Here is a 24,052-nt window from a genome sequence, read left to right on the forward strand (position 1 = left end):
AGGCAGCAGCACTGCTGCTCAGGGGCTGGGGTCAGTTGGTGAGGAAAAGTAAAAGTGATGGGTTGGAGGCCAAGATGGACAGATTTGCACCTTAGAGTCAGGTCCATATTGTAGCTCCTGCTCCCTTTGGGAGAGGGCATCAGGCAGGGAAAGCCCTGGGGGTGCTGAGGATGCTGCTGTTTCGGTGTTTGACAAGTAGCAGATAGGCTCACAAGTGGTGTGGAAGGAGGGGGGCATTCTGGAAGCTGATAACTCATCTCCATACCCAGTCAGAACCAGCTGAAGCCCAGTGGGAAGCCTTGGCCTTCTGAGTGCTTGTTGGGTTGCTGTACACACTGAGTGGGCTGGGGGGCTTGTTTGTTGTTGTGCTAAGGCTTCCTTGGGGTTGATGCTGTACAGACAACAAACAACCTAACAGTGAGGCTGTTCTCACACAGACACACAGAGCAGTGTGTGCCAAGATTCATGTGTTCAGGCACAGCTGCTGCCTCATTTGTTTTAAAGCTTCTCAGCATAAAATTGCAGGCAGGTCTGTCCTGTGGTTCTTGGGTCTTCCCCAGGAGATCTGACAGCAATGAGAGGTTTGTGGAAACCCAAATTTCATGTAGTGCTCTTTTCTCACAAAAGCACAAGCTTTTAACTGTCCTGAGCTGTGCAATTCTGATGGGGGCATTACAGAGAAATGATCTGAGCCACACAATTGCTTTGGGGGAGAGAAATATTACTTCTTCTTTTACAGCCTGCTGAAGCACTGCTTTTAAAAGGCATTTAAATGTCTCTCTCACATATTCTGAAAGATTAAAGTCATTTTTTTCAAAAGCACTGACTGTGGATACCTATTTCTAGAACCTGCAGGCCTGTTGTTTCTCAGAATGACTGCATATTTATACATAGGATAGTGAAATATTAAAAATAAAAAAGCATTACTTTATTCTCTTGTCTTTTTGTAGAATGGGTGGAAGATAAATTATCCAACAAAAGGACTTACAGCACTGAATGATTCAAAAATCCAGATTTTTCCTTTTTTTCTCTTCCCTCTGACTGGGACTTGCCTTTAGAAGAGGATTCCCAAGAGGTTGTAGAAACCATGAAGCTCAAAGGCAGGTAACCTGCTCAGATACAGCTTGTGCTGAGTTTTTCCCAGGGGTTGGCTTCAGCCTTTTGCTCAGCAGCTATCACTTTATGGAAGAAGCTTTTGCTGAGCACCTAACTTCAGGTGCAAAAATATTTCTCTTGAGGTCAGGCCTTTTAGGCCATATATTGCCTAAGTTATTTGCAAATAGAGGGCAGAAAAAGCTCAAGAAAATTAATTAATTGTTTATATATAAACAGAGCTAAAGCCAGCCCACCAGTCACAGTTTCAGCCATAGCCTCTGTTCTTTTGGGGAAAACCTGTTGTTAAGAAAACAACCATTATCTTTAGCCTTTGGAAACATTAACATCAGCTTTGTATAATGATTCAAAGGTCTGCCTATATACAATGACAGCTATGAAAAGAAACCTGTCCTAGATGACTGAATACATTTGGACATATATTTAAAATACCTTGTCTTTTTAATGAATTTGAACACTGGTATGAAATAGAGAAATAAAGACCTTACGGGATTCTTTATGTTTTAATTCAAACTGAAATTGCTAATGTAACGACAAGTGAAAAGAATTGACCCAGCCAAATTATCCATCTGGTAGCTAAAGAAACCTGGGTAGCTAAGGCCAGCATCAATCTGACACAGCGTAGATGTTGTAATCTCATTATTAACTGAATTCAGAAGCAAGAGCAATTAGGTGAAGGGTAAAAGCAGTGGTAAGGCTGTATTTATTGCAAGAGACCATTATATTACATTTTGACAACGAGATTTTTCTTTTTTTATATATTTTCCAGTCTGCTGCAAATTGGGAAATACGAAGAGTAAATAAAATGACCTCTGACACGGTACGTTTCACACGACAACTGCCTGGTTGGTTGGCAGATCATTTTTAGCCATTTGTACAACGTTTTGCCACCCAGCTGCTTTCATTTTCCTCTCGCACACACTTCCCGCGGACCTGACCGCGGTCACCATTCCCCGAGCCCACCTCACAGACCCCGACCCAACGCCGCCGTTTCCCGGGGTCACCGCAGACCCGGGAAGGTTCACACCGGCACCGGGAGCAGGGCGGCCCCTCACAAGCCCTCCCCTCCTTTCCACTGTTATTCACCGACGTTTTCCCATAATTTCACCGACCCCGTAAAAAAGAGCCGTTTGCTCTTTGCCCGAGACGAGGAGCGACTCGGAGAGCCGTTTCCCTCTCTTCGCCTCTTACCGGCTGCCTCAAACTTTGGCAGCGGGCTGCCCGCCTCAGGGGAGCGGCCCGGTCCCCCCTCAGCCGCCGCCATCCCCTCACACCCGGCTTGCTCTGCCGGGCCTCTGCCCGCCTCACGCCGCCAGCCCCGGGCCCGTGCCCCGCCCCACCCCTCGGGCCGGCGCTGCGGCGGCTCCGGCAGGCCCGGCCCACCGCGGGGCCCGGATTGGCGGCTCCGGGCAGCCCCGCCGCCTCTCCTCCCCCTGCTGCCGCCCGGCGCGGCGCTGGTGGCGCGGGCCGGGGGACGCCGGGGCCGCGCCGGGCAGTGCCATGAGCCGCGGATAAGGTAAGGCGGGCAGGGAGGGCCCCGCCGCGTCGTCTCGGCCCGCTCCGGGCAGCGGAGCAGCACCGGCAGCTCTGCCGCACCCGCCGGGGCTGAACAGCCGCTGCAGCGCCCGGTGTGAGGCACCGGAACCCGGCAGTCTCCCCTCCGGTCTCGGTTTGGGTTTGGGGTGGGTGGGAAGGAAGGGGAGTCCGGCGGTGAGGAGAAGCGGGCCGGGCCGGACCGGGCCTAGGGCGAGGTGGGGGGGGGAGACGGCTCCCGGGGCGCCCCAAAGGACGGTGGATCCCGGGCTGATGGCGGCGGCCCTGGTGTCGGTCCGGCCGCGGGGACCCCGGGGGCTCGGCTGGGAGGCGGCTGCTTCGGAGGGGAGCGATGCCTGGGCTGAGGCCGCCCCGTCAGAGGGGGCCGGTGCAGGGTTTATTTTTACTGTTGGGCAAGGTTCGTCGGGATGGAGTTACTTCCCCCTTCCCTCCCTGCAACTGAGGTAAAGGTTTGGCTGAGGCAGGGTACGCAGTTTGGCAGAAGCACTGCTGGAGTAGAAGTGACATCGGAAAAACAAACAGTAAGGTTTATTCTTGCTGGAACTGCGGGGATTCCTAGATGGCTTTTAGTAGCCTAAAACTGTTTCCTTCTTGCTTGTCCTAAGTGGCGGCTCTTTAGTTTCAGCTCCTCTTAATTCTCAGTATCATTAGTGTCTCACTTCTCTGTTGCAGTTCAGTGTCTCAATCCCTTTACTGTGTCTCTTCAGCATGTACTATAAAGTTCCTTCTGAATGTCAGTGCTCAACTTCTTGAGGATTTGTATCTGTCAGCAAATGTATTGCAGGAACTGTTGTTGGTGATTTAGGGAAGTTAAGTATGCAGCTGAGTTTAATTTAAACTTTAGTATGCAACTTTCATAGTGTAACTGTAACAAATTAGTGTAAGGCTTCAGTGCTGTAAGATTATCTTTGGTTAAGATGCTTTGTCATACTTCTCTGTCTTCACACAACTCCTTTTTCAAGACGATCTTGCCTGCATAAATCAGGGAAAAACAAGGCAGGCTCACAGTCTCAAAGGCGTATTTTTTCCTAAGAAGATGTAGCTTTTTTTAATTTAAAAATAACTGAACATTCCTAAGCTTTGAATAAAATTCAGGCAGTGTGAGTGCAAAGTCTGTTTAAATTTTCTCTGACTTGAATATGTGCTAAATTAGAGGTAGAAGCAAAAGAAACTAAACTGATGTTTTTGATGTTAGAATTGACTTTTAAAGACTCTGACATCATATTCTTTTATGATATATAAGAGGTTACTGTTCTGATTGACTTCAAAGCCAACAAGCTGCTCTGTTGTGGGTAGCATATTAAAAATACTCCAAGAAGGTGCTGAGGTTTGAGGTAGAGTTTCTAAGGCAGGGTTGGGTAAGGTCCTTTCTGTCTTGAGCAAAGGACCCAAAAGGTAATTCTGTGTTCAGAGATGTCTTGCACTCTCCTGGGAAATGGTATCTCCTGTGAATTACATTGGTAAGCCAGGTGCTTCTCTTTGTGAACTTCACTTTTGGTCCATGCAAAGAACTTCTCTAAACAACCTCTATTGCTTTTTTTTTGGAAACTCAATTAATGAAATTCAAAGTGAACATTTGAGGAAGGGCACAGCCTGATAAAATACATATGTTAATTGCATACTTCTTTTTGCATGAAAACAACTCATAGTAGTCTCAAATATTACTACCAAATACTTAGTTGTTTAGAACTAAAGAACTACTAAGACAGCTGTATGGTAAAGAATGTGCAGTGGGAAACCTAGGCAGAATGTATAATGATATATAAGAGTAATTTCCCTGTTGTGGTAGATGTGTAAACAAAGTAATAAGAGATAGGGAAACTTCTCTAGTAAATAATATAACTGAAATAAATGTGAGATCATCTTAACTAGAATACTGAAGATGCACTGTTTATATGAACAGCTGCTTATTTGACAGATTTGGGTACTGTGCTGCTCTTAACTTCACCTTTCCATGTGCAGGCAATCAAATGCATTACATGAAATCCAAAGGCATCTCATGTAGTGTGTCTGAGAGGCCACCAGCCCTGTGCTGTGTGAGTATAGAGGTGACCAGCCCCAAACAGGGCAGTCGGCATACATAAGGGTATGTTTCATGTGCTGTTGTTCCCCTCTCCTGTTCTCTGTGTGCTACCAAGGGTGAAACTTTGTCCTGTTAAGGCCCTTGATGTGACTCAGTTGTGGTGTGTGTAGAGTGTAGCTCATACCTGCCCAGAAGCTGAAGAAAAATAAAGCTTGTTTATTAGGGCAAATTGTAGGTTTCAAAAGAATGAAGAGGATGGTAAGTAAATTCTGGTCTTAAACACAGTTGTGGAGCCTGGAAAATCCTGCAAATTTCTGGATTTTTTGTTCTTTGATGAGCTAGAAGTTGTGATGTTGTATGTCCACAGTAAGGAGTAATGTTCAAGCAGTGTGCTCTAAAACACCCTTGAGTAATAAAGGCATCATGTTCTAGAAGCCCTTAATGCTCTAAGTGAAACAATCAGGTGGTGATGTATGTTGTAAGGGTAATGTAGGTTTAGAGATGACAGAAATAAAGATTAGAGTTAATACTGTTAGCCTTCATGAGTGTGTACTTAGTACTGTAAGAGATAAAGAATATTCAGAGTAGGACTCAACTCTGGAAATGTATAAAGATGCCACATGTGCCCAACAAGGGGGATCAACAATGGCTTTTCTTACTCTAGGTAGTGTAAAGTGGGTACCAGAAGATGTTCCAAGATCTCTGTCATTCAGAACCAAACCTGCAAGGCTGCATGCAACTGGCCTTATTCCTGGTGTCTTCTCCTTGGTAAAAGGCTAGAAATTGACCCTATTTCTAGCAAGAGGTTGGAGACATGGGGACAGTTGTCTGAGTGTTTTCTGTTGTTACTTCATGCCTCAGGTGTGTAGGGAAGGCAGCGTTCTCATTGGGCTTGCTGGAAAAGGATGTGTAACACAGAAATGAGCTTGTATTTGCAAAATCTTACTGCAGACTGAAATGGAAACTGCAAATCTGAAGATAGATGCAATCTGGGAACAGTTTTTCTAAATTCAGCTGAGTAACACAATCACAGTTAGCTTGAGGAAAAGCAATATTTAACATTTAGGGAGCAAAGGCAAAGCTGCAGTGTTGTCTGTCCCTCAGAAATCTCTCTGTGTTTATTCCTTCAGTGCACTGATATATAGCATTAAGGTATGTGTAATGCTGTTGTTGACTCTGATTTTAAAAAAAAATGTGTTTTTCTTCCATTAGTGTAGAGGATGGGGGCAAATGACCCATGAAGTAAGGGGTTTGGTTGTTTTTTTTTGGTTTTTTTGTTTGTTTTTTTAATTACAAGTAGTTGAATTCAGCTTCCTTTCTGGATGTGTGGGACAGAATCCCAGTTGTTGTGTCCTATCAATATATGACCTGCTGTTTCTAAGGCATCTGTTAACATGGCAAACCCAGAAGTTTGAAGGCAGAAGGTTAATAATTATTGGTTAAGATCCTGAGGCAACAAAACATGGAGATTCCATGTTGGCCAGGAGCATTTAAATTCACCCAGTGCCCTTAGCCTCTGCACCTATGCAATGTGAGGACTGAGATGTAATCACCTGGAGAGTCAGCACTTGCATATCATCTTTTCCAGAAGAAATGGAAGTGAATGGAGTTGCTAGGATTTGGGCCAAGCTTTGCATTGTTGGTACCCACCTATTTGGCAAGTAAAATTTATTGTCTTTTAAGGTGACGTTTAGATTCTTTCGTGCAAATCTGTTATTGGAGTTACTTTGCACTAAAGGCTGCCATATGCTAACTTAGTTTCATGAGTTTTGAGTATGTCTGCAGGGCAAAATTCCCCTTCTTTGGCAAGCACAGCAACAATACACCCAGTGTGGTGTGAGTCTTCCAATCATTTCTGTATTGCAGTATTTGCCTGTATTGTTCCTCTTCTATCTGCCTTCTCTGCAGTTTCTTGCTGTGGAACAAGGCTGTTACAGTAATAAATTATTTTGGATCCCCCAGGGCTATGGAGGTATCCCCTTTTAAGACCTAATTAACAGAATTCATCACCACTTCCTTTAATGGAGTTCTTGATGACCAGTATCTGGAAAATAAAAAGCAAATTCCATAAGCTGAAATTGCTCAATTAAGGCATCTGAGGGGAGCTTCTTAAAAACTTGCTGTTTTAGCCAGGGCCAGTCCTACCCTGTTGGAAGTCTTGGGTGGTGGGAAGCAGAGGAGCAAGTTTTGACAACAGAGTATTTGAAATATCAGCAGTGTGCAGTAATCCTTGTGGGTTTTGCAGGTGTTTTTTCTTCCTGCTTCCTGCCCTGCGAGGAAAACAGTTCTAAGGTGTTCGCGTTATTTACCAGTTGTCCTTATTCTCTGGATACTCAGAGCTGTTGTCTCTGATGAAGCTGATTGTTAGTTTCTCTGGAGAAACATGAGAATGTAATGGTAAAAAAGCATTTGTTTTCTTCTTGCCTTCCTGCTCCTGAAATTTTTAGCCCTCTATTCATTGTGTTTCTCTCCTATTTCTTTTAACTCTCTCCTTCCCAAACAGCAAGGTGTGGTATTCTGCCCTCCAAAGTCCAAATCAATACACAGCACAGTTACAGAGCAGTTAAAGTAGTGTTCTAAAAGACAAGATAACTGATGGACAAAGGATAACAGCAGATCAATAAAACACAGTGAGCAGTGGTGTTTTCCCATAAAGGCCAGGAGGGTAGCACAAATGAATTGTTGTACAAACTGGGCTTTAATCTTCATTACCCAGTGTCTCTGTGGTTTGTAAACTGTTGGGCTCTCTGACCCCACTGGTGTTGGGTGACAGGAACATTGCAGAAGAATGTCCCTTAGTGCTGGTGAACATGTTACATGTCCTGGATCACTTATCCTCTTGATGCAGGATTGTTATCCTGAAGCTGTGAGAAGATGGGATGGCCAAGCTAAAGAGAGGAGCTCTTAAAAGTGTATGAAAGTGAATGTTCAGGAATTGGAGTGCTCTTCTAATGGATCAGTTTGAGTCCAAAAAATTGCTATATTGGGCTTTAGGAGCTTGTGCAGAGGACCCAGAGCTGTAAGATCCTAGATCTTACTCTGGATTTCATGTGTTTTGTTTAAATTATATTCAAGTTGTAAATAGGACTGCAAAATATAAACAGACCTAGATAGTATCTCCTTTGATACTAGGAATTTCAAAGAGATGACAGGACTAAAACATAGATGCAGTGAAGTTCTGATTGGAAATTAAATAGAGACCTGCATAAAGAATTTTGTTTCTCTGGAAGTCAGGATTAAGACTGAGGAAATACAAATGTCTGTTGTGTGAGCCCAGACAGGCTTAAGAGCCTGGAGAGGAAGAGAGAGTCATGCTGACACACTTGTGATTTTGGTAGCTTGATTAGGAAATATTGCCTAACATGTGATACTAAAACCAGACAGTGAAAGTTGTCATTTAAGCTTTCTCCTCTCTCTTGGCTTGCATTTGCAATATGTTATGGTGCCTTCTTTTCTGAAACTTGTGAGTGCTGAGGATCTGGCTGCCCAGGGCTCTGCTGGGTTCCTGTGAGCAAACTCTCCCTGAGGTCAGGAATGATAATGTCACAACTGAGAATTCCACAGCATTCCCATAGTCCTGCTTCCTGCCTGCTGGTCATCTCCCACCTCTTGTTCTCAACTCGCTGCCCTAAAGCACCCAAGGCAAGGTGAAGATTTCTTCTCTGGATACCTTCCAAGCTGCATATTTGAATTCAGCTTGCTTAATACTGGAGGGGCTTAACTTTCTTTCTTAATACTCTTGTGTAATGTTTGAGGTTGAATGCATAAATAAATGTATTTTGGTGGTAAATGAAAGTGATCCAAATGTTCTTTCTATTGTTTGTAACTGCTGTGAAGTTTGATAAGGCTTATCTTTGTAAGACCTTCTCAGTAGCAGTTCTTTTTGTCCAATTGCTTCCATGCTTTTTCCTTTTCAACTTGCCTTGAAGTATTAAACAAATGAATAGAGACAAGGGGGAAGGAGTAAGGGGGAGATAATCCTAAATTTCTATCAGCTGAAAAATGTGCTAGTTAATAAAGGCTTTGCCAGATCTTAAATAAACCTACTAAGCAAATGTGGGACAACTTTACAAAAGTATTTGAGAAAAAAAAAAAACCAAAACCAAAAAACAGTATTGTTCTGTTTATCTGCTGCTTTAGTGATGTGGAGATGTGGATGGAGAAAGGACCAGCTGTGCATGCAAACTATCTCCTGTTTTGTAATTCCCGTTATCATTCCCTTTATAACAACAAGGGCTGATTTCCAAACAGAAATTCCAAAACAGATTTCCAAGACAACTTAACACTGTCCAGAGGTAAAGCTGAAGATCTGTGCTTAACAGCTGTAGAAAACTGAATGTCTGAAGGATAGATTTAGAGGTGTGTTGATGTTAAAAGTTTAAATATTCAGTTGTATGGATCTCCCATTTTTTGACGTGTATTTGAGAGGTGGGTTGGTAAGTGGTTGTGAGTATTGAACAGATTTTATGAACTCTTGCTTTTCTGATGTGTTGGTACAGTTCTTCAGTTTCATTTTTATTGGCCAGATTTTAGAAATCCTAGCTAGCTGTTTATTATTCTTTCTATCAAGTTAAAACTTAGCAATTTATGTAGTAAAAATGCATAAATCACTGTGCAGCATCATGAATGTTGGTTTAGTTCTTTACTTTCCCAGTATGTATATTTTTAAAATTTTCTTCATGTATCCAGATGCCTTAAGCAGTGTATTTACCAATCAAAACTGCTATGGGATTACTGTCTTGCAAATTTCTTTCAAGTCACAAAGTGGGTATGGTATGAACAGTGGCTTTTCAGGCTGCAGTCTCCAATTCCCCAAGCCAAATAAATGCTGATTTGTGTGATTTGCTCAGATCTCTCACTCTTGAAGAAGGCATTGTCTGTTCTGATCACGCTTATGACTCCTCCATGGATTTCAGGAGAACGTTTGAGGGGGTGTGAAGGTTGTTCCATGTTTTAATGGAGAGGAGCTTTTCCCATGGTGTGGTGATGAATGTAAGGTGAAAATACTTCCATCCCATGTCTAAATTTCTACTTGTACTCTTTGGTTGTTTTGTTTTTGGGGTTTTTGTTTAAGTTTCCCCAAAGATCGACCAACCTATCCTGTCTCTAAAGCCTTCATTTTATGTAGCATGTCAGAGGCAGTTCCTTAGGGATGGGTGCAGCTTCCTTACACTTCATTCATCAGTGTTTTGTCACCATATCCTGGAAGACAACTGGAGCTGCCACCCATGCTTGGCTTCTCTGACTTGACCTCTCAGCAATTAAAAGCCTCACTGAAACAGCCCTGCCCTGGTGGATGGGGATGTATGAGGATGTGAGGATGTATGTGCTCACAAATGCATTAACAGTATGGCCTTCAGACCTTGGAGAGTTGACTCTATTTGATTAAAAAATGCATGGTGGATTAATTAAGCATGTGTGTAAGAACATTGCCATGTGCCTGAAATAAGAATTGCTGCATAATGCTGTAATTGAACAAGGCAGGATATGGCTCAAAGACACTTAACTTCCCTTTGCCCTTTTGAGTCCATCTGGTGGCTTTTTCTGTTCTTTTATCTCCCAGCAACTAAGACCTTAAAACTGATGACCTAAAAATTCATTTCCTTGAAGCCACTTTAGTGATACTTCTCTTTCTGTGCATGTGCATGCACAAAATGTAACCCACATAGAGGGAAGTGCATTCTTTCTTACCTACTTATCAAGTAGTTGAGACATTATTTCTGTCTGCAATAGCAGAAACTTTAACAGTGCTGAAGGCATTTGCCAAGCAAACAGCACTGGTAATAATACCTGGTTACTGAATAGCAAATATAGGATGAAAAAGAGAAGATTTTAACCCTTTTCTACAGGGAAGTAAAAGAGAATGAGAGTAGAGAGCTTGCATGAATACCACGTGAATTCAAACTAGACCTGGGGTTCTTCTTAAAAATAATTTTAAAGAACTATTTTTTAAAAAGTCTTCTGTTCATATTGCATTACAACTTCTGAAGCAACTGGGGAATTGGGGGATATGTTGCCCCAAGACCTTCTGAGCTTTTCATTTCCAGACCTTGAAGCTGTCAGATGTAATTCCTGGAGACAACTCCGTTGATCAGTGTTTCCAAAGTGAGACCTGTGTGCATGTTGTACAGATCCCTGAGCAGCTGATCAGAATTTAATATGTGCATCTCTGAAATAAAGGGGCTTGAAGGAATGATTTTATTTACAGATCTTGTCCCATCATACAAGTCTACCTGAAGGCTACTTCCCCCTAAGATAAGGACTTGTGTTGGTGTCTGCATGCTCTGTGGGCAAATTACACCCTATAGGAACAAATAATTGCTTTCTGAGCTGAGAGAGTCTGGGTAATGGCTGTGTTGCTTCCTGCATTATTGATCTTTGGAAACTACTTTTCACCATAGGCAGTAAGAATGTTTTTCAAGGAGTGCTGAAAAGTTCCAAACACTGTTAATTAACTTAAACCTTCTAGAGTTTTTTTATTTATTTTACTTTTGTGGCTTAATTCGTGCAGTGAACAAGCATGTTGGGATAGATCTATTCTGCTGAAAAAAGAGAACACTGTTGTGTTCTTCCCAGTCTTATTTTGTTTCCTTTTTTGGGTGTATTCACATGACAAATTATCTTCCTAGTTGTGATAATGGTACCCACATTTTGAGACAAAAACAGAATAGGGAGGATCCTCTCCTAGTCTTGTTGCTTAGCAGTGTGAAGAGAGAGAAGGCTTTGAGGTACATAAGGTCCTTGTTTTGTATCACCACATCACACCAATTTTCTTTTTCCTTATGAGAAATACAGTGTCTTCATATCTGCTTTCTGTAAAATGATCCTGTTAACTCAGATGGCTTTAGAAGTTGTTTTTCTTTCATGTATCTACTTGCCATAGTTTCTGAGCAATTAGGATTAAAAAATACGTTGTAGGAGGTGTTCAGCATTTTCTGACTCAGTTGATTTCAATTGGAGTCAAGCCTGTGAAGCAGCTGTTAGGGTCAGGCAATCTGTAATTGACCTATCATACATTGCAATTAATATGTATTTCAGCTTTGAGAAGTAGGAGTTACTTCATTGCTCTTGGGGAAAAAAGAGAAAAGAAAAAAAAACAAAAAAGAAAACCCCAGAAAGCCTTAATATATCAAACTGATCCATTAACTGTTACTCTCTTCTGTGTCTAACATAAGAAATGGAGGAGAATGCAAATGAAGGAAGTGGCTTTGATTTTAGTAGCCTGTTTTTGGCAGAAATCTCTTTCATGTTCTGCACAACAAAGAGCAGGGAAGAATCTCACCAGTGTCTGTCAGTTGGGAAGTTTACACCTTGAAATGCTGTGAGTTATAAATACTGTGTGGAAAATAAGAAAAGATATCTAAATGAGAACACACATCCAGATGTTTTTGCCATGTAGTTTTACTTATGTTTTAACTTCACAGTAGTTTTGAATATTGATTGAAATTTTTTGTTAGTGAAATGGAAGTAAATGTCAAAAAAGTCCTTGAGCACTCACTTGTTACCTATAGACAGTTTTTCCTATTGATGTGCATTTGAAATGTTGGGGAAAATGAGCCTGTAATGCCATTCTGATAAGCTCTTTTTAATTTAAGATCAAGGCAGCTTATTTCCTTTTGGAAATGTGCTTTTCTGTAAGTCCCTCAAAATTTCCCCTAAAGATTTTTTGGCGACCTTTAATTTCATCAGAGATGTGGGCAGCATTTTCAGTTGTGGCCTAATCCACAGAGGTTTTAGTTAATCTTTCATCAGATTACTGAGTTGATTTTTTTTTTTCCACCAAAATGGAAAGAGTCCTGCATAATGTTCTGCCTCACCATTTACCCTCTCAATAGGTTGTAGTTTTTTGTGTAAGCTTTTGTTGTTTTGTTTCTGTAATAATAAACCATTTTCTGTTGAGATGAAGTGCTTGTGCAGCACCAGCAAGTTGTGATTTAGTCTCTCCTCCCTTTTGGATGGGAACAAACACAACAGTTACCTGTTATTGCTTAGGATTGCTAACAGTCAAGTGTTTTTTCTCCTCTTTGCCTTTTCAGGATGACTGAAGAGAGAGTGCTTTAGCCAGGCAGTACAGCAGTTTTGGGAGAGAATAGTGGAAAAAAGGTTTTACACAGTGGCAGAAGTTGGATTGCCTCTTTCTGCTTAAATATGCTCTGTTGTAATGTGTTTATTTCTAAATCCCTTACTGCAGGATTTTCAGATCTAGGTCTGGAGCATTTCTGGAGCATTTTGCTTCTCACTCATGCTCAACTGGCCATAAACCTTCAATGAAATTACACTCTGGTGCTGTTGGAATAAACTGCAAAGAGCAGAGGAATATGTCACCAGAAGTGTGTGAGTGATTTATAAAAAAGGAAATAATAGATTATGAGTTGACTGGATGGTAAATGCAACTTCTGGTTAGTACAGTAGTTCTTTTCACAGTGCTTTACAAACATATATAGTACTCAGGATACTGAGGAGCTTTACCAGTAGTGTAGTATTGCAATTGACTGGGAAAGAAGCATTAGTAGAGGTTGTGTTGAAACTGAGCTGGAAAGAGCTGCACGTTAAGCAGCAGTTTCTGGGCTCAGCTTACACCTAACGGTACCAGCACAGAACTCCATGCCTCTTCCAGCTCCTCCTTTGAATTTCAGGGAAGCAGTTCTATTGCAAAATAAAATTTGACCTATATCAACTGAGAAGTGCTACACTGCTAGGATGGCAAGGCAGCAACCTCTGTCTGGGCTTGTTGTCAGGTTGGTTGAACTTGCCTTGGTGTTGACAGGCTTCAGCTCCCAGCTGGCAGCTTGGGAGTGTTGCTTTGCTCACTAGGTTGCTGTCTCACACTTCAGCAGATTTGCTGCTGCCCTTTCTTTCTTCATCTGGTGCTGATTCATGGTGCTTTTGTTGGAATCTCCTCCTGGTGGGACTGAGCCTTTCTTCTGGAGCCCAGCAGGACACAGATGTCTCTGTCAATGTGGTCAGTGGGACCAGGAGCTTGTCCTGCCACTGCAATTGATTGCATTTCCAGAAAGCTGCTGTTGTTTCTGTGTTCTTGCTTTTAAAAGAACAAATGTCAATACATAGCAAAAGAAAGTGATTCCTCTCCACCTACTGTTTATTGTTCCTCTGTGAGTTATTGCATGTTTTCATTTGATTTAACTTTTATTACTTTTATTAGGGGAAATATTCAATTTCTTACACTTCATTTCAGCTGTCAGAAAAGCATTAAATAGGAAGAAGTTATTTTTTCTGAGTTTCTGGATGGCCTTTCTGGTTACTTTTCTGTGTTTGTCAAAAGTTAAACTAGTGAAGCTGGAATTCTTGGTGTAAGTGATGTGCATGGAAGGTGAATAGGGAAGAGGGATCATTAATCTTTCACCAGTGCAGGCAGAGAAGCTGATGTGGTAGCTGACCTTTCTTAGGGCTTTGGGGAGCATGTTAATATAGAATGGATTTGCTTAGCTAATTTTAAACAATTTTTATTTGCTTATTTATGGAGCCTTGTAAGAACAAGCTCGTGGTAAAGACCTCATTAGCAGTGCCTGTCTTAAAAAAGATTCCAGTAATTTTGAAGTCTTATTTTCCACTGTGATGTTATTTGGCCTTTCTGTACTAGACTTAAGTAAGTACTCCCTCTTATTTGTCTCTGGTAGGTTTGTAGTTTTCATTTAAGTCATTGATTATACTTTCATACCTTCCTTGGGACCTGTCAGATAAGTATCCCTAAGTGTACCTAAATGGTGGTTGTTTAACTTGGATTAGTCTTACCTCAGAATCATTTGCACAAAAAACCAATTTGCTTATTTTATTTTTATGAGGTTCAGAGGACTCCTGATGGAGGTATTTGAGCTGTTAACCAGCTTAGCTGTGATAACCTGGTAGATTTTTGTTACAGGTGTGTGCTGTGGGTGGTCTGTGTGTGTATATTACAGTCCATACTGGGTGGCATCATCTGTTCTGGCTGTGACCATAGTGTTGAACACATTGGACTACATTCTTTTATTATTACTTGATATTGCTATAAAATTTTTCATTTCAATGCTTAGATTTAAAGCAGACTTTTAATGGGTATTTGTTTCTCCTTTCCCTTCCCTTCTCTTTATCTCAGATCCACTTGAGTGAACTTGAAAGGTGAAACAAAACTTATTACTCCTGTTGGAAAGTGAGCTTCCAAGTATTATTTTCAGGCTGGGTAACTGGATCCCTGACAAAGATTTCACAGGGCTGTTGAGTAGTGGCAATTACCAACACTTTCTGTGTAGTTCATTTAAAAGTAATGACTAGTGGATGTAAAAGGAGTAATAGATGTTAACCATGGAATACATTAACTTAGGGAGATGCCAGAGGAGTAGAATTTGTCGTCATTAGAAATTTGAATGGGGATAGGAAAGGAAGTTGAAGTTTAGTTTTCATATCTTTTTTTTTTTTTCTGTCCTTTGTGATACACATCTGCTGAATGAGGTGAAATATGTGCAACAGATACTGTCCCAGTAGCTGTGATCTCTCCTGCAGTGAGATCCATCCAGTTCTAAATGGGAATTGGCTTTCTAGACAACTGTGGCAAAGTAGTAATAACAGGTTCTGGAAGGTGGAAACTTCCAATGATTTAAAACATTGCTTAAATAAAGACTGTAACCAATTAGGATCACTAATGCTGTGCTTTGTCTTGGAGAACCCAGAACTTCCTGCTCATATTAGAAAAAATTTTGTCTGATGCTGAGAGCTCTGATGCTTATTTTAAGATCTGTAACAGCCCTCCTGTATCTCTCAGTATTTGAAGGAAAATACTGGCTGAGTAGTAAAATCAAATGGGATTTCTATTTCTGAGAGCAAATATGAATTTCAGATCACATTGGCTTGTGCAGGGTTTCTCAAACTGAGAAACAGGTAGCAGGGTGGCCCTGTCTGTCCTAATGCAGGATGATCTGTAGCTCTTCTGTCGCACTGTGGATGTTGTAAGGATAGTGTAAGGGAAACACACTATTTCTCCTTCCAAACAGGATGGATTTAGGGGATGAACTATATATCTGTCTTCAGTCTGATGCTTCAAAATGACTATAAAATAAATAAAAAATATATAAATAAAATGAGCCCCACCACTCCTAAAGAGCCATGACATTTTTCCCCAGTCGAGGTTATAGCAGTCTGCTGAAGCAGGAGATGCATGTTGAGTGGTGGTGTAGAAGGCTTTTTAGAGAAAGCAGAGATGAAACCAGTTAGAAACATCTTTCCCTTTGAGCAGCAGTGGCAGCCTCTACCAAGTGGTGCTCTGGTGTTATCAGTAATCAAATTAGTGGCTTCCTGAACAGCATTTAGGGCCTGTTCCTCTGACACAACTGACAGACACAGGGGAAAGTATTACGGTGCTTTTTAATAACCAGTAAGACTTTTTCTTTACTTGGCAGGAAAGGAATTTCTGTTTTCTGGAAAACACTTCCTGGTCTGTGTTTAGTAGCAACGAGCAGGGAAAATAACAGTTTTGAACCTTGCTGCAGATTTTTATGAAAATGTTTTACTAATATAGCAAACCCTTTTCTCCTTGTGTGAATGTTGCATTAAGTAATAGCAATGTGAGTGGAATAGTTGGCTGTTGCAATATGTGTGAGTTTAGTTACCCAATCTGTCCTTTTTCTTCAGTGGAATGATTATGAAAAACATGGAATTGCTGTACTGAATATCCCTTACCTCATCAGTATGTGGGGCTAAATTCATTTGTGTATGGGTGGATAGAATAAGGATGGTGGGTGCCAGTTTAACCTGTTCTTTTAAGTTAGTTCCTAGTTGGCTGCTTTATCTATACAGTTGATAATATAAATGATTAAACCAGGCACTTCAGTGCACCCTGTGTTTTCTGTGTGCTGGGGAGGAGGTGGTTTGGGGGCCTCAGCTGAAGGGAAAAGAGGAGGATTTGCCAGTTCTGGAGAAGGCTGTTTATGCTCTTGGGCACAACCTGGCTTGCTTGGCTGTCTCTAAACACTGCAATTTGTCATTCCTGGTGCAGGTGAGGGCACGTGTTAGTGTAGCAGCACTGAGCAGAGGATTCATGGCCCAACTCGACCCAGTGCTACCACACCTGGGCTCTCCCTGGGTGTCCCTGTGGGTTGCAGGTGAATCACTGTGTGTGATGGACACATCATCAGAGTAAAACTGTCCTCAGCTCCTCAGTGCTCAGTGAGGAAAGGCTGGGCAAGAAATAGTTGCTGTTCCCAGGCAGCCTGTGTGCAGAGTTTGCCTGGCTTGCTGTAGCTCTTTAAAAGCAGTGCCTGTAGGTGAGGATTACAAGATGTTGTGATGTGTTCCTTAATGTAAGAAGTGAAAGTGGCAGTAGTTGGTTGGCAGCTTCTCATTCCACCCTGCAAAAGCATCCAGAGTTCAGACTTTCTGGGGAAAGGAATTATTTTCTGAACAGCCTCCTTCCCTTCCAGTTAAAACTTGATATTTTGAATCATTTGAAGTCTGGGGATCGAAGATTATTAATCTGGCCTGGCTGCCACCTAAATAAAACTGAAACCTCACATCTTCAGAATCAACACCAAAACAAAAAAAAAAAGAACCAAGAAACAGAGGCAGCCAGAGAAGGAGGATGTGGCTTTCAAAATAAGGATCAGTGAAATCCTAGGTTTCTGCAAGTATTGATGTAACCTGCAGTCAGTTTGGAATTGTGCACCTTCAAAGAGGGGGCTAGGGTTAAAAATAATAATATATTCACATGAAGAGCTCCATTAGCAAATATAAAGGGTTACAGCCTCAGTAGGAAGATGGTGATGAACAGCTGGCACTGGCATGCTGGATAATACAATCTGATATCACAACTGCTTGTGAAGTGCACATTTCTTCACCACCACATAATCATTCTTCTGAACTGCTCTTTAAACGTCAGCAACGGCCTCTCATTAATTCAGCTCAATGGTTCCATTACAGCATTGTAACAGCTTCTGAAAAAATAATTCAGCTACTCAAGTAGTAAACTTGCTGCCTTGGCAATGAAGAAAGACAAAGTGCTGCCTCACAGCTGGAATGGCAGAGCAATTCTTGTGATTCCTGGTCCATCTCTGTATGCTCATCTTACTTTAACTCTGTGATATTTCTTCTCCATGTAAATATATGCCATACTTCATGGGTCAACAAAATAATGTGTAGATATAATTGATATAAAATACAGTTTTCTTGGTGTATCACATAAGCAGCCTGTGTGCAGTGATTGATTACATTTATAAAGGGTGCCTAGCCCTGGAATTCAGGAGGATAACTTAATTTTTAAAGTTCTGCCCAATTATGCTTTGTCCCAAAATAATATTATGCAGATATCCCCAAAATTATATAAGATCCTTCCTTTAAGACCACCTGAAATGTTCTCCATTCCTATCGATGACTGCCAATCGTCCTAAGCATCTTTTTCTCTTTGCCTTTGAATCTGATCTTGCATTGAGTGATATCAAGAATGAGGTAGTTAAGCAGATGTGAAAAGGGTATTAACTAAAATTTTATGTAATGAAATAAATCTACAGTCAGTTCCTTTAGTAACAGTCTATAATTTGACTAGGCAGCTGTAAATCCAGTGCAATGAAGAGTGTCCCTTGTTTTAATTTTTGAGTGACCTGTTTGAGTGACCTGTTGCATAAAACCTGAATCTTGTGTTGGCTCAGTGCTTGAAAATAAAGGTGTTTGAAGGGAGAAAAAATGCAATTAACATAATATTACCTTTTCTTCACAGACTCTGACACATCTCTGGGACCTGCAATGACAAGTCAGAACAGTAGCCATGCAGAGAAAACTGGTGAAATGTCCTCAAAGCAGTCAGCACCAAAAGTGCAGGTCCAACGATCTGTCTCCCGAGAAACCATCACTATTCATTTCTCTGCATTTGGGAAGGAGGAAGAAGAGGAGGAAGAGGAGTTTAAGGAATTTCTTGATGAGGAACTAGATGACCAAAGCATTGTAACAGCACTTGAAGCCAAGGAAGACCTCTGCTTTGAGCATACCGGCCATGATTTTTCTGGTCCAGCTACCTCGCTTCACATGGCCAACTCTGCATCACTGCTGTCCTCATCACCTGCAGTTCTGCCAACTGCAGAGACACTCCTGGATTCTTCTTCCACATCCCAGGTGTTCAGTGCAGTGCCACTAGTCCTGTCTCCATCATCCCACTCATGTCATACAGTTAGCTTATCGAGTGCACCACCACCTGCGGAACAGAAACCCAGCCTGTCATCTTCCCCATCCTCATCCCCTTCCAGATCAGTTGTTTGCTCCAGTGGATCATCCACAGGTTCCAGTGCAAAGCCTTTTAAAGGTTTAGTCAAGTCCCTGTCCACAGATGTGGAACCGAAGGAGCCCACCCCACCAATGAGACATAGGCAGTTAATGAAAACCTTGGTGAAATCTCTGTCTACAGACACTTCCAAACAGGAATCTGAAGCTGTGTCTTACAAGCCACCTGACTCGAAGCTGAACTTGCATCTGTTCAAACAGTTCACTCAACCTCGAGCTACAGGTGGGGATTCCAAAACTGCCCCCTCATCTCCATTAACATCTCCCTCTGACACCCGTTCTTTTTTTAAAGTACCTGAAATGGAGGCTAAAATTGAAGATACTAAGAGGCGCCTTTCTGAGGTCATCTATGAACCTTTTCAGCTCCTCAGTAAAATAATGGGTGATGAAAGTAGTAGCCACAGGCCCAAAGCCTTATCTTCAAGTGCTTCAGAACTCTCAAACCTTTCCAGTTTGAATGGCCATTTAGAAAGCAATAACAACTACAGCATTAAGGAAGAAGAATGTGATTCTGAAGGGGACTTCTATGGAAATGGCTCTAACCTGGATAAGAACAATCAGTCAAAAGCAGCTGAGGAACATGCAAAGGAGACAGAGAACAAAAGCTCTCAGTCTGCAAGCACAAAGGACACGAGTTCAAAAACTTCACTCGTACTTGAAAAATGTTCATTGTCTGCACTAGCAAGCAGAGAGGATGAGGAGTTTTGTGAACTGTATTCTGAAGACTTTTCCTTCCTAGAGGATGAAAGCAAAGCTGATAAACCTACTGAAACTTTGCTTGATCCTGAGATGACTGAGGAAAATGGTACTATGCTCAGTAGTGAAAATGAAAATAATCTCTATCTGCAACAGCCTAAACTACCAGTGAAAACTTTATACTTCTTAACACTGTTAGTCTATGCTTACTTTATTATCCCTCTCCCTGGCTATTTAAGTGGACTCTTACTTGGAATGGCCCTTGGATTTCTGATAGCTGTCTGTGTGATTTGGCTTCTTACTCCACGTACTCATGAATATCTCAAATTGCATAAAAGTATGAAAAAGCGATGGAATACAGAAGCTCTAGACATCAAAGAACCTGAAATACTGAAGGTGAGATCATGGCATTTTGTGTGTGTGTATCTGGGTGCATTATTTTGGGTAGAAGTCATAAATTAGACTTATTCTGAAGGTGTAATGAGGTGAATTATCCCTGTTTGTAAACAGAATATTGTTTTAGGGTCATGTGGCTTTGGCAGGGGCAAAAATCCTTTAGAATATGTAAGACTTCATGTGTCCCTTAAGGCTTAGTAGAAAACCAGAATTACTTCAAAAGTAAGAGGGCAGTTGGTTTTGCTGGTGGGTTTGAAATGATCCAGCAGGAGTGAGAGCATATAGTGTCAGAGTTTAGTGTGTAAAGTAACATTTGGACTTGAAGCTGCATCTGGGAGATATATTTTGTTTCTGGTGTATTTTACACTCTAGGCAGTAATTTGTTTGTCTTGTCTGATCAGTCTAAACAAATTCAAAAGCATATTCAAGTAATGCATAGATAGCTGGAGAGCATATGGATTCTCCTTAACATGAGCTAATTAGAATGGGAGAAAGGATGAGTGATGAAAGGGGCAAACTAATGGGTTATGATGTTTCTTTCTGTGTGCTGATATCTTAAATCTTTTATTGTTTAATTTGGGTTACAGTTCAATAAAATACGTGGCTAAGAACTGGCTTTTAAATCAAGCTTTTGAGAAAATTTATCCACTCTTTTTTTTTTTTTTTTTACTTCCTCATATCCAGTTCTGGTTCAGATACTGCAAGCTGCTTTTGATTCATATGTCTGTGATCTTTTTTTTTGCTGTTCTGAATGCAGACTGAACAATCCTTTCTGCCCACTTTATTTACCTGCTTTGTTTACAACTCTTGACAAACTTTCATTCTGAAAGATCATGATATTAATTGTTGGTTGATGTTAAGAGGGCTCTTTGAGGTGTTAGCTGCTATTCAGGAACCTTTAAACTGTATTTTATGCTTTTATTTGGGAGGAAATACATTTCATGGGAATGTCTGTAGGCAAGAAATGAACTGTGGAGAGAAGTTTGTGTGAATGTAGATTGTCTTCTAGAGCCTGGTAAGTGCTTCTTGTGCTCATTAGCACACAAAGTAGTTGTCCTTCATATGTGAAGCCCTGTAAAAGGGATTTAAATGCTTCTGGAGTTTGAAAAGCCAGCTCAGTCTGCAGTGAAACATGGTGTAATGTAAGTTGCTATTCCCACATCATACAACTATCTTCTTTTTACCTCTGTCAAAATGAGCACTGGACAAATGAGGACTTAATCTATAGGAAAACTCACATGAATATAGGAAAATCAAACTTGATTCTCTTCCTAAAGATGCTTTCATCAGAACTTGTTGGTATCAAATTCTGGCCTGAACTGCTTCCATGCCATTACGATAAAGACTGTGAGTAATATCCCCTTCTGGGACTCTAGGAGTTGGGATTCTGCCAAACTGCTGTCAAGCTATTTTAGTACAAGTATGTGTGCATTCTCCTCCATGTAAATATTGTTTGAGAAGTTTGCTTTTCCCTGGTTTCAAGACCTAGTGGAAAATTCCCCTCGGCGATTGCCGAAATACCTGGACACTGATGTTGTCCTCTGCAAAATTGTTTCTTCACAATGTGAACAACACTTGTGCTGGGTAGCATGTGCTTCTGGAGATTTCTGCACTTACTTCACTCAAAGGACTGTTGTATTGGAGGGAGAACATCCCCCACCAACCATAAAATGCACACAACCCCCCCTGCATCTTCAGTCTGTTTCCTTATCTTTATGTACCCTTGGTTGTCAGTTCTCTCTCTTCCCCTGTGCACATTTTTTTTTTCTTCTTAAATGTATTATTTTTCCCCCAGCTTCCTCATTGGCCTTGTCGAGTGTGCATTCCCTTGTGTAAAAACAAAAGATTTTAAATAACAGCTAAAATGAAAATTATGAATTTATCCTTTCCATTAGAAAGAACTTTTATGAGAAGGCACTACTGGCAGTGTCTGCTAGAGAAATGAAGCTGTACAAAAAGAGAAGGCTTTTTACCAGCATGCTATTCATGAATAACACCCAAGGGATTAAACTTTAGATAGTGGCCTCTGGTACACAAATGTGTTTTCCAGTTAAGGTGATGGTTACTTCTGCCCTCCTTAGACCTTTTTTGTGTCTTTAGATTCCCTGTCAAAATAGCTCAAAAGAACTGCATTACACTTTCTCTCATTAATCAATCATTTATAAAATCTGTGCTGCCCAGTGTTCTAACCAGGCACTTCTTCATGTTAGTTACCAGGCTGATGGTGAGGCACTTTCTTCTCATTTCAGCTGTGGATTCAGAGCAACTGCTGACCTTTATAAATGGAGATCACAGGATCAGTGTAAATGGCAAGCAGCTGCAGAGTAGCATATGACTATGGTCATTGTCCTCCCTGAATTACTAAATTTCTTATTTTAACAACTTTGCTAGTACAAAAAAGACCCATCATAAAGTCACTTCTCTCCTACACAAGGAAATCCATTGTTTTTTCACTAGTTTGGGAAAATTCATCTGTTGCTAGCACGTTATGGCAACATAACTTCTCTGCTGAGATGCATTGCAAAATGGTTTCTGTAGGCTGTGAATCTTTTGTTCCAGTTTGTTTTTCCAAAGAGAGGGATGGTGGTATTTCTGCTAAAATTGTTCTTAAAATGCTGGAACTTTGGAATTAATTTTGGGATTTCTTGGATAATCTTCTCAAAAATGGTTTTTATGCCCAGCTGAAACAATTTACAAAAATGGAAATTGCTGAAGTGAGAAGGCAACTGGTGACATTTCCCTCTTTAACATTGTTAGATATAAGGGGGGAAAAGTTCCTGCAGCCAGCACACATTTTCAGATTCATTAATTAATGAGGAATCATCCTTTGAAGTATTAACATTTCACTCTCAACCAGGCAATGTGTCTCTGTGTTACAAAATAACTTCAAAGTTGAGTGCTACAATGGCACATGACAGACAAGAGAATTATGATGTGTATGGAATCCACCCCTTGTTTTCATTACTTCTTGTCCTCTGGTCAGCTCAAGTGCTGATGTCAGAAGACTCCATCCAGTCCTAAGGAGTCCTAAGGAGACTTCAAGTATACTCTGACCTTCCTTCTTGGGTACTTTCTTGGGTACCTGGATGGTTCCAACCCTCCTACTGAAAATCACATCCTAGCTTATTACAGTCATAAAAAGGGCTTCTGTGGCCAAGCTTCATATGAAGATCCACTTTCCAGGTATCTCTTTCTCTTTGTGCCAGCCTTTGTGGTCTTCAGCTGAACCATCTTGCAGAAGGTGGTGATAGACTTTTGAGGCAGCAAATTTTCCTCTGTATGTTTGCTTGGCTGCAGGCTCCAGACCTGGGTGTCTGAGCTAGAAATACCTCAGAGATCTGATCTGGGGGCAGATGGGAGTGTCTCCAGAGATCTGAGGGCCATATGGATATTTCAGTTCTGCACAAAGTGAATGGCTCATGGTGGCTTTAGGCAACTCACGTGATGTCCTTGTGCTTCAGTAGGTCCAGCTGGAGTTCTTGGCTGAAAATTAATTGCTGTCTGCTCAAAGATGTTGTGGCTTAATTTCTAGGAAGGAAATGGGACATTCTCAAACAAACATCAACCCTGCTGTGCAGAGCCTTGATGCTTTATAGAAAGCTCTTCCTCATATATTTCCTATGTGTTGGTAGTACATGACACACAGTGTAAGCAAAACAACCAAGCACAAAGCTTCTTCAAAGAGCTTGTGTCTGTGCAAGTATCTCTGGTAATAAAAAAAGTCTGTTTTTGAGATGAGCAAAGATGAATGATCTTATCTGAACATAAAAGAATAGCCAATTTATCTAGATTTTTCAGGGTTTATAGTGAAAATGGAGTGGGGTGTTGCAGGAAGCAAAAGAGAGATCACTGTTACCATGGCACCTAAGAAAGTCTATGCTGTCTACTTTGAGAAATTACATTGCACTGAAGTAAACGAGCACCAAAATAAATTTTACGTTTCTATGTATGGGTGGAAGCCTTTTAAGTACAATAAATTTTTGCAGTAATTTCTGGTGTGCTTTGCATAAGGTA

At 41.2% G+C, this 24,052-nt stretch overlaps 1 protein-coding gene across 8 annotated transcripts in view; it reads left to right on the forward strand.

The window, feature by feature from the left end:
• The first annotated feature begins 2,494 nt into the window (after positions 1-2,494).
• Positions 2,495-24,052, forward strand: part of TEX2 (testis expressed 2) — a 42,264-nt gene continuing 20,706 nt past the window's right edge. Inside the window, exons 1-2 of one of the 8 annotated variants that reach the window (XM_030462142.1) lie at positions 2,495-2,629; positions 18,390-20,038. In XM_030462142.1, coding sequence (XP_030318002.1) covers positions 18,416-20,038 — 1,623 coding nt within the window. In that variant the 5' untranslated portion in view covers positions 2,495-2,629; positions 18,390-18,415. The other 7 variants (XM_030462150.1, XM_030462144.1, XM_030462143.1 and 4 more) reach the window with 7 other exon arrangements.

Source organism: Calypte anna, chromosome 18 (assembly GCF_003957555.1).
Source record: "Calypte anna isolate BGI_N300 chromosome 18, bCalAnn1_v1.p, whole genome shotgun sequence".
Classification (NCBI taxonomy): Eukaryota; Metazoa; Chordata; class Aves; order Apodiformes; family Trochilidae; genus Calypte; species Calypte anna.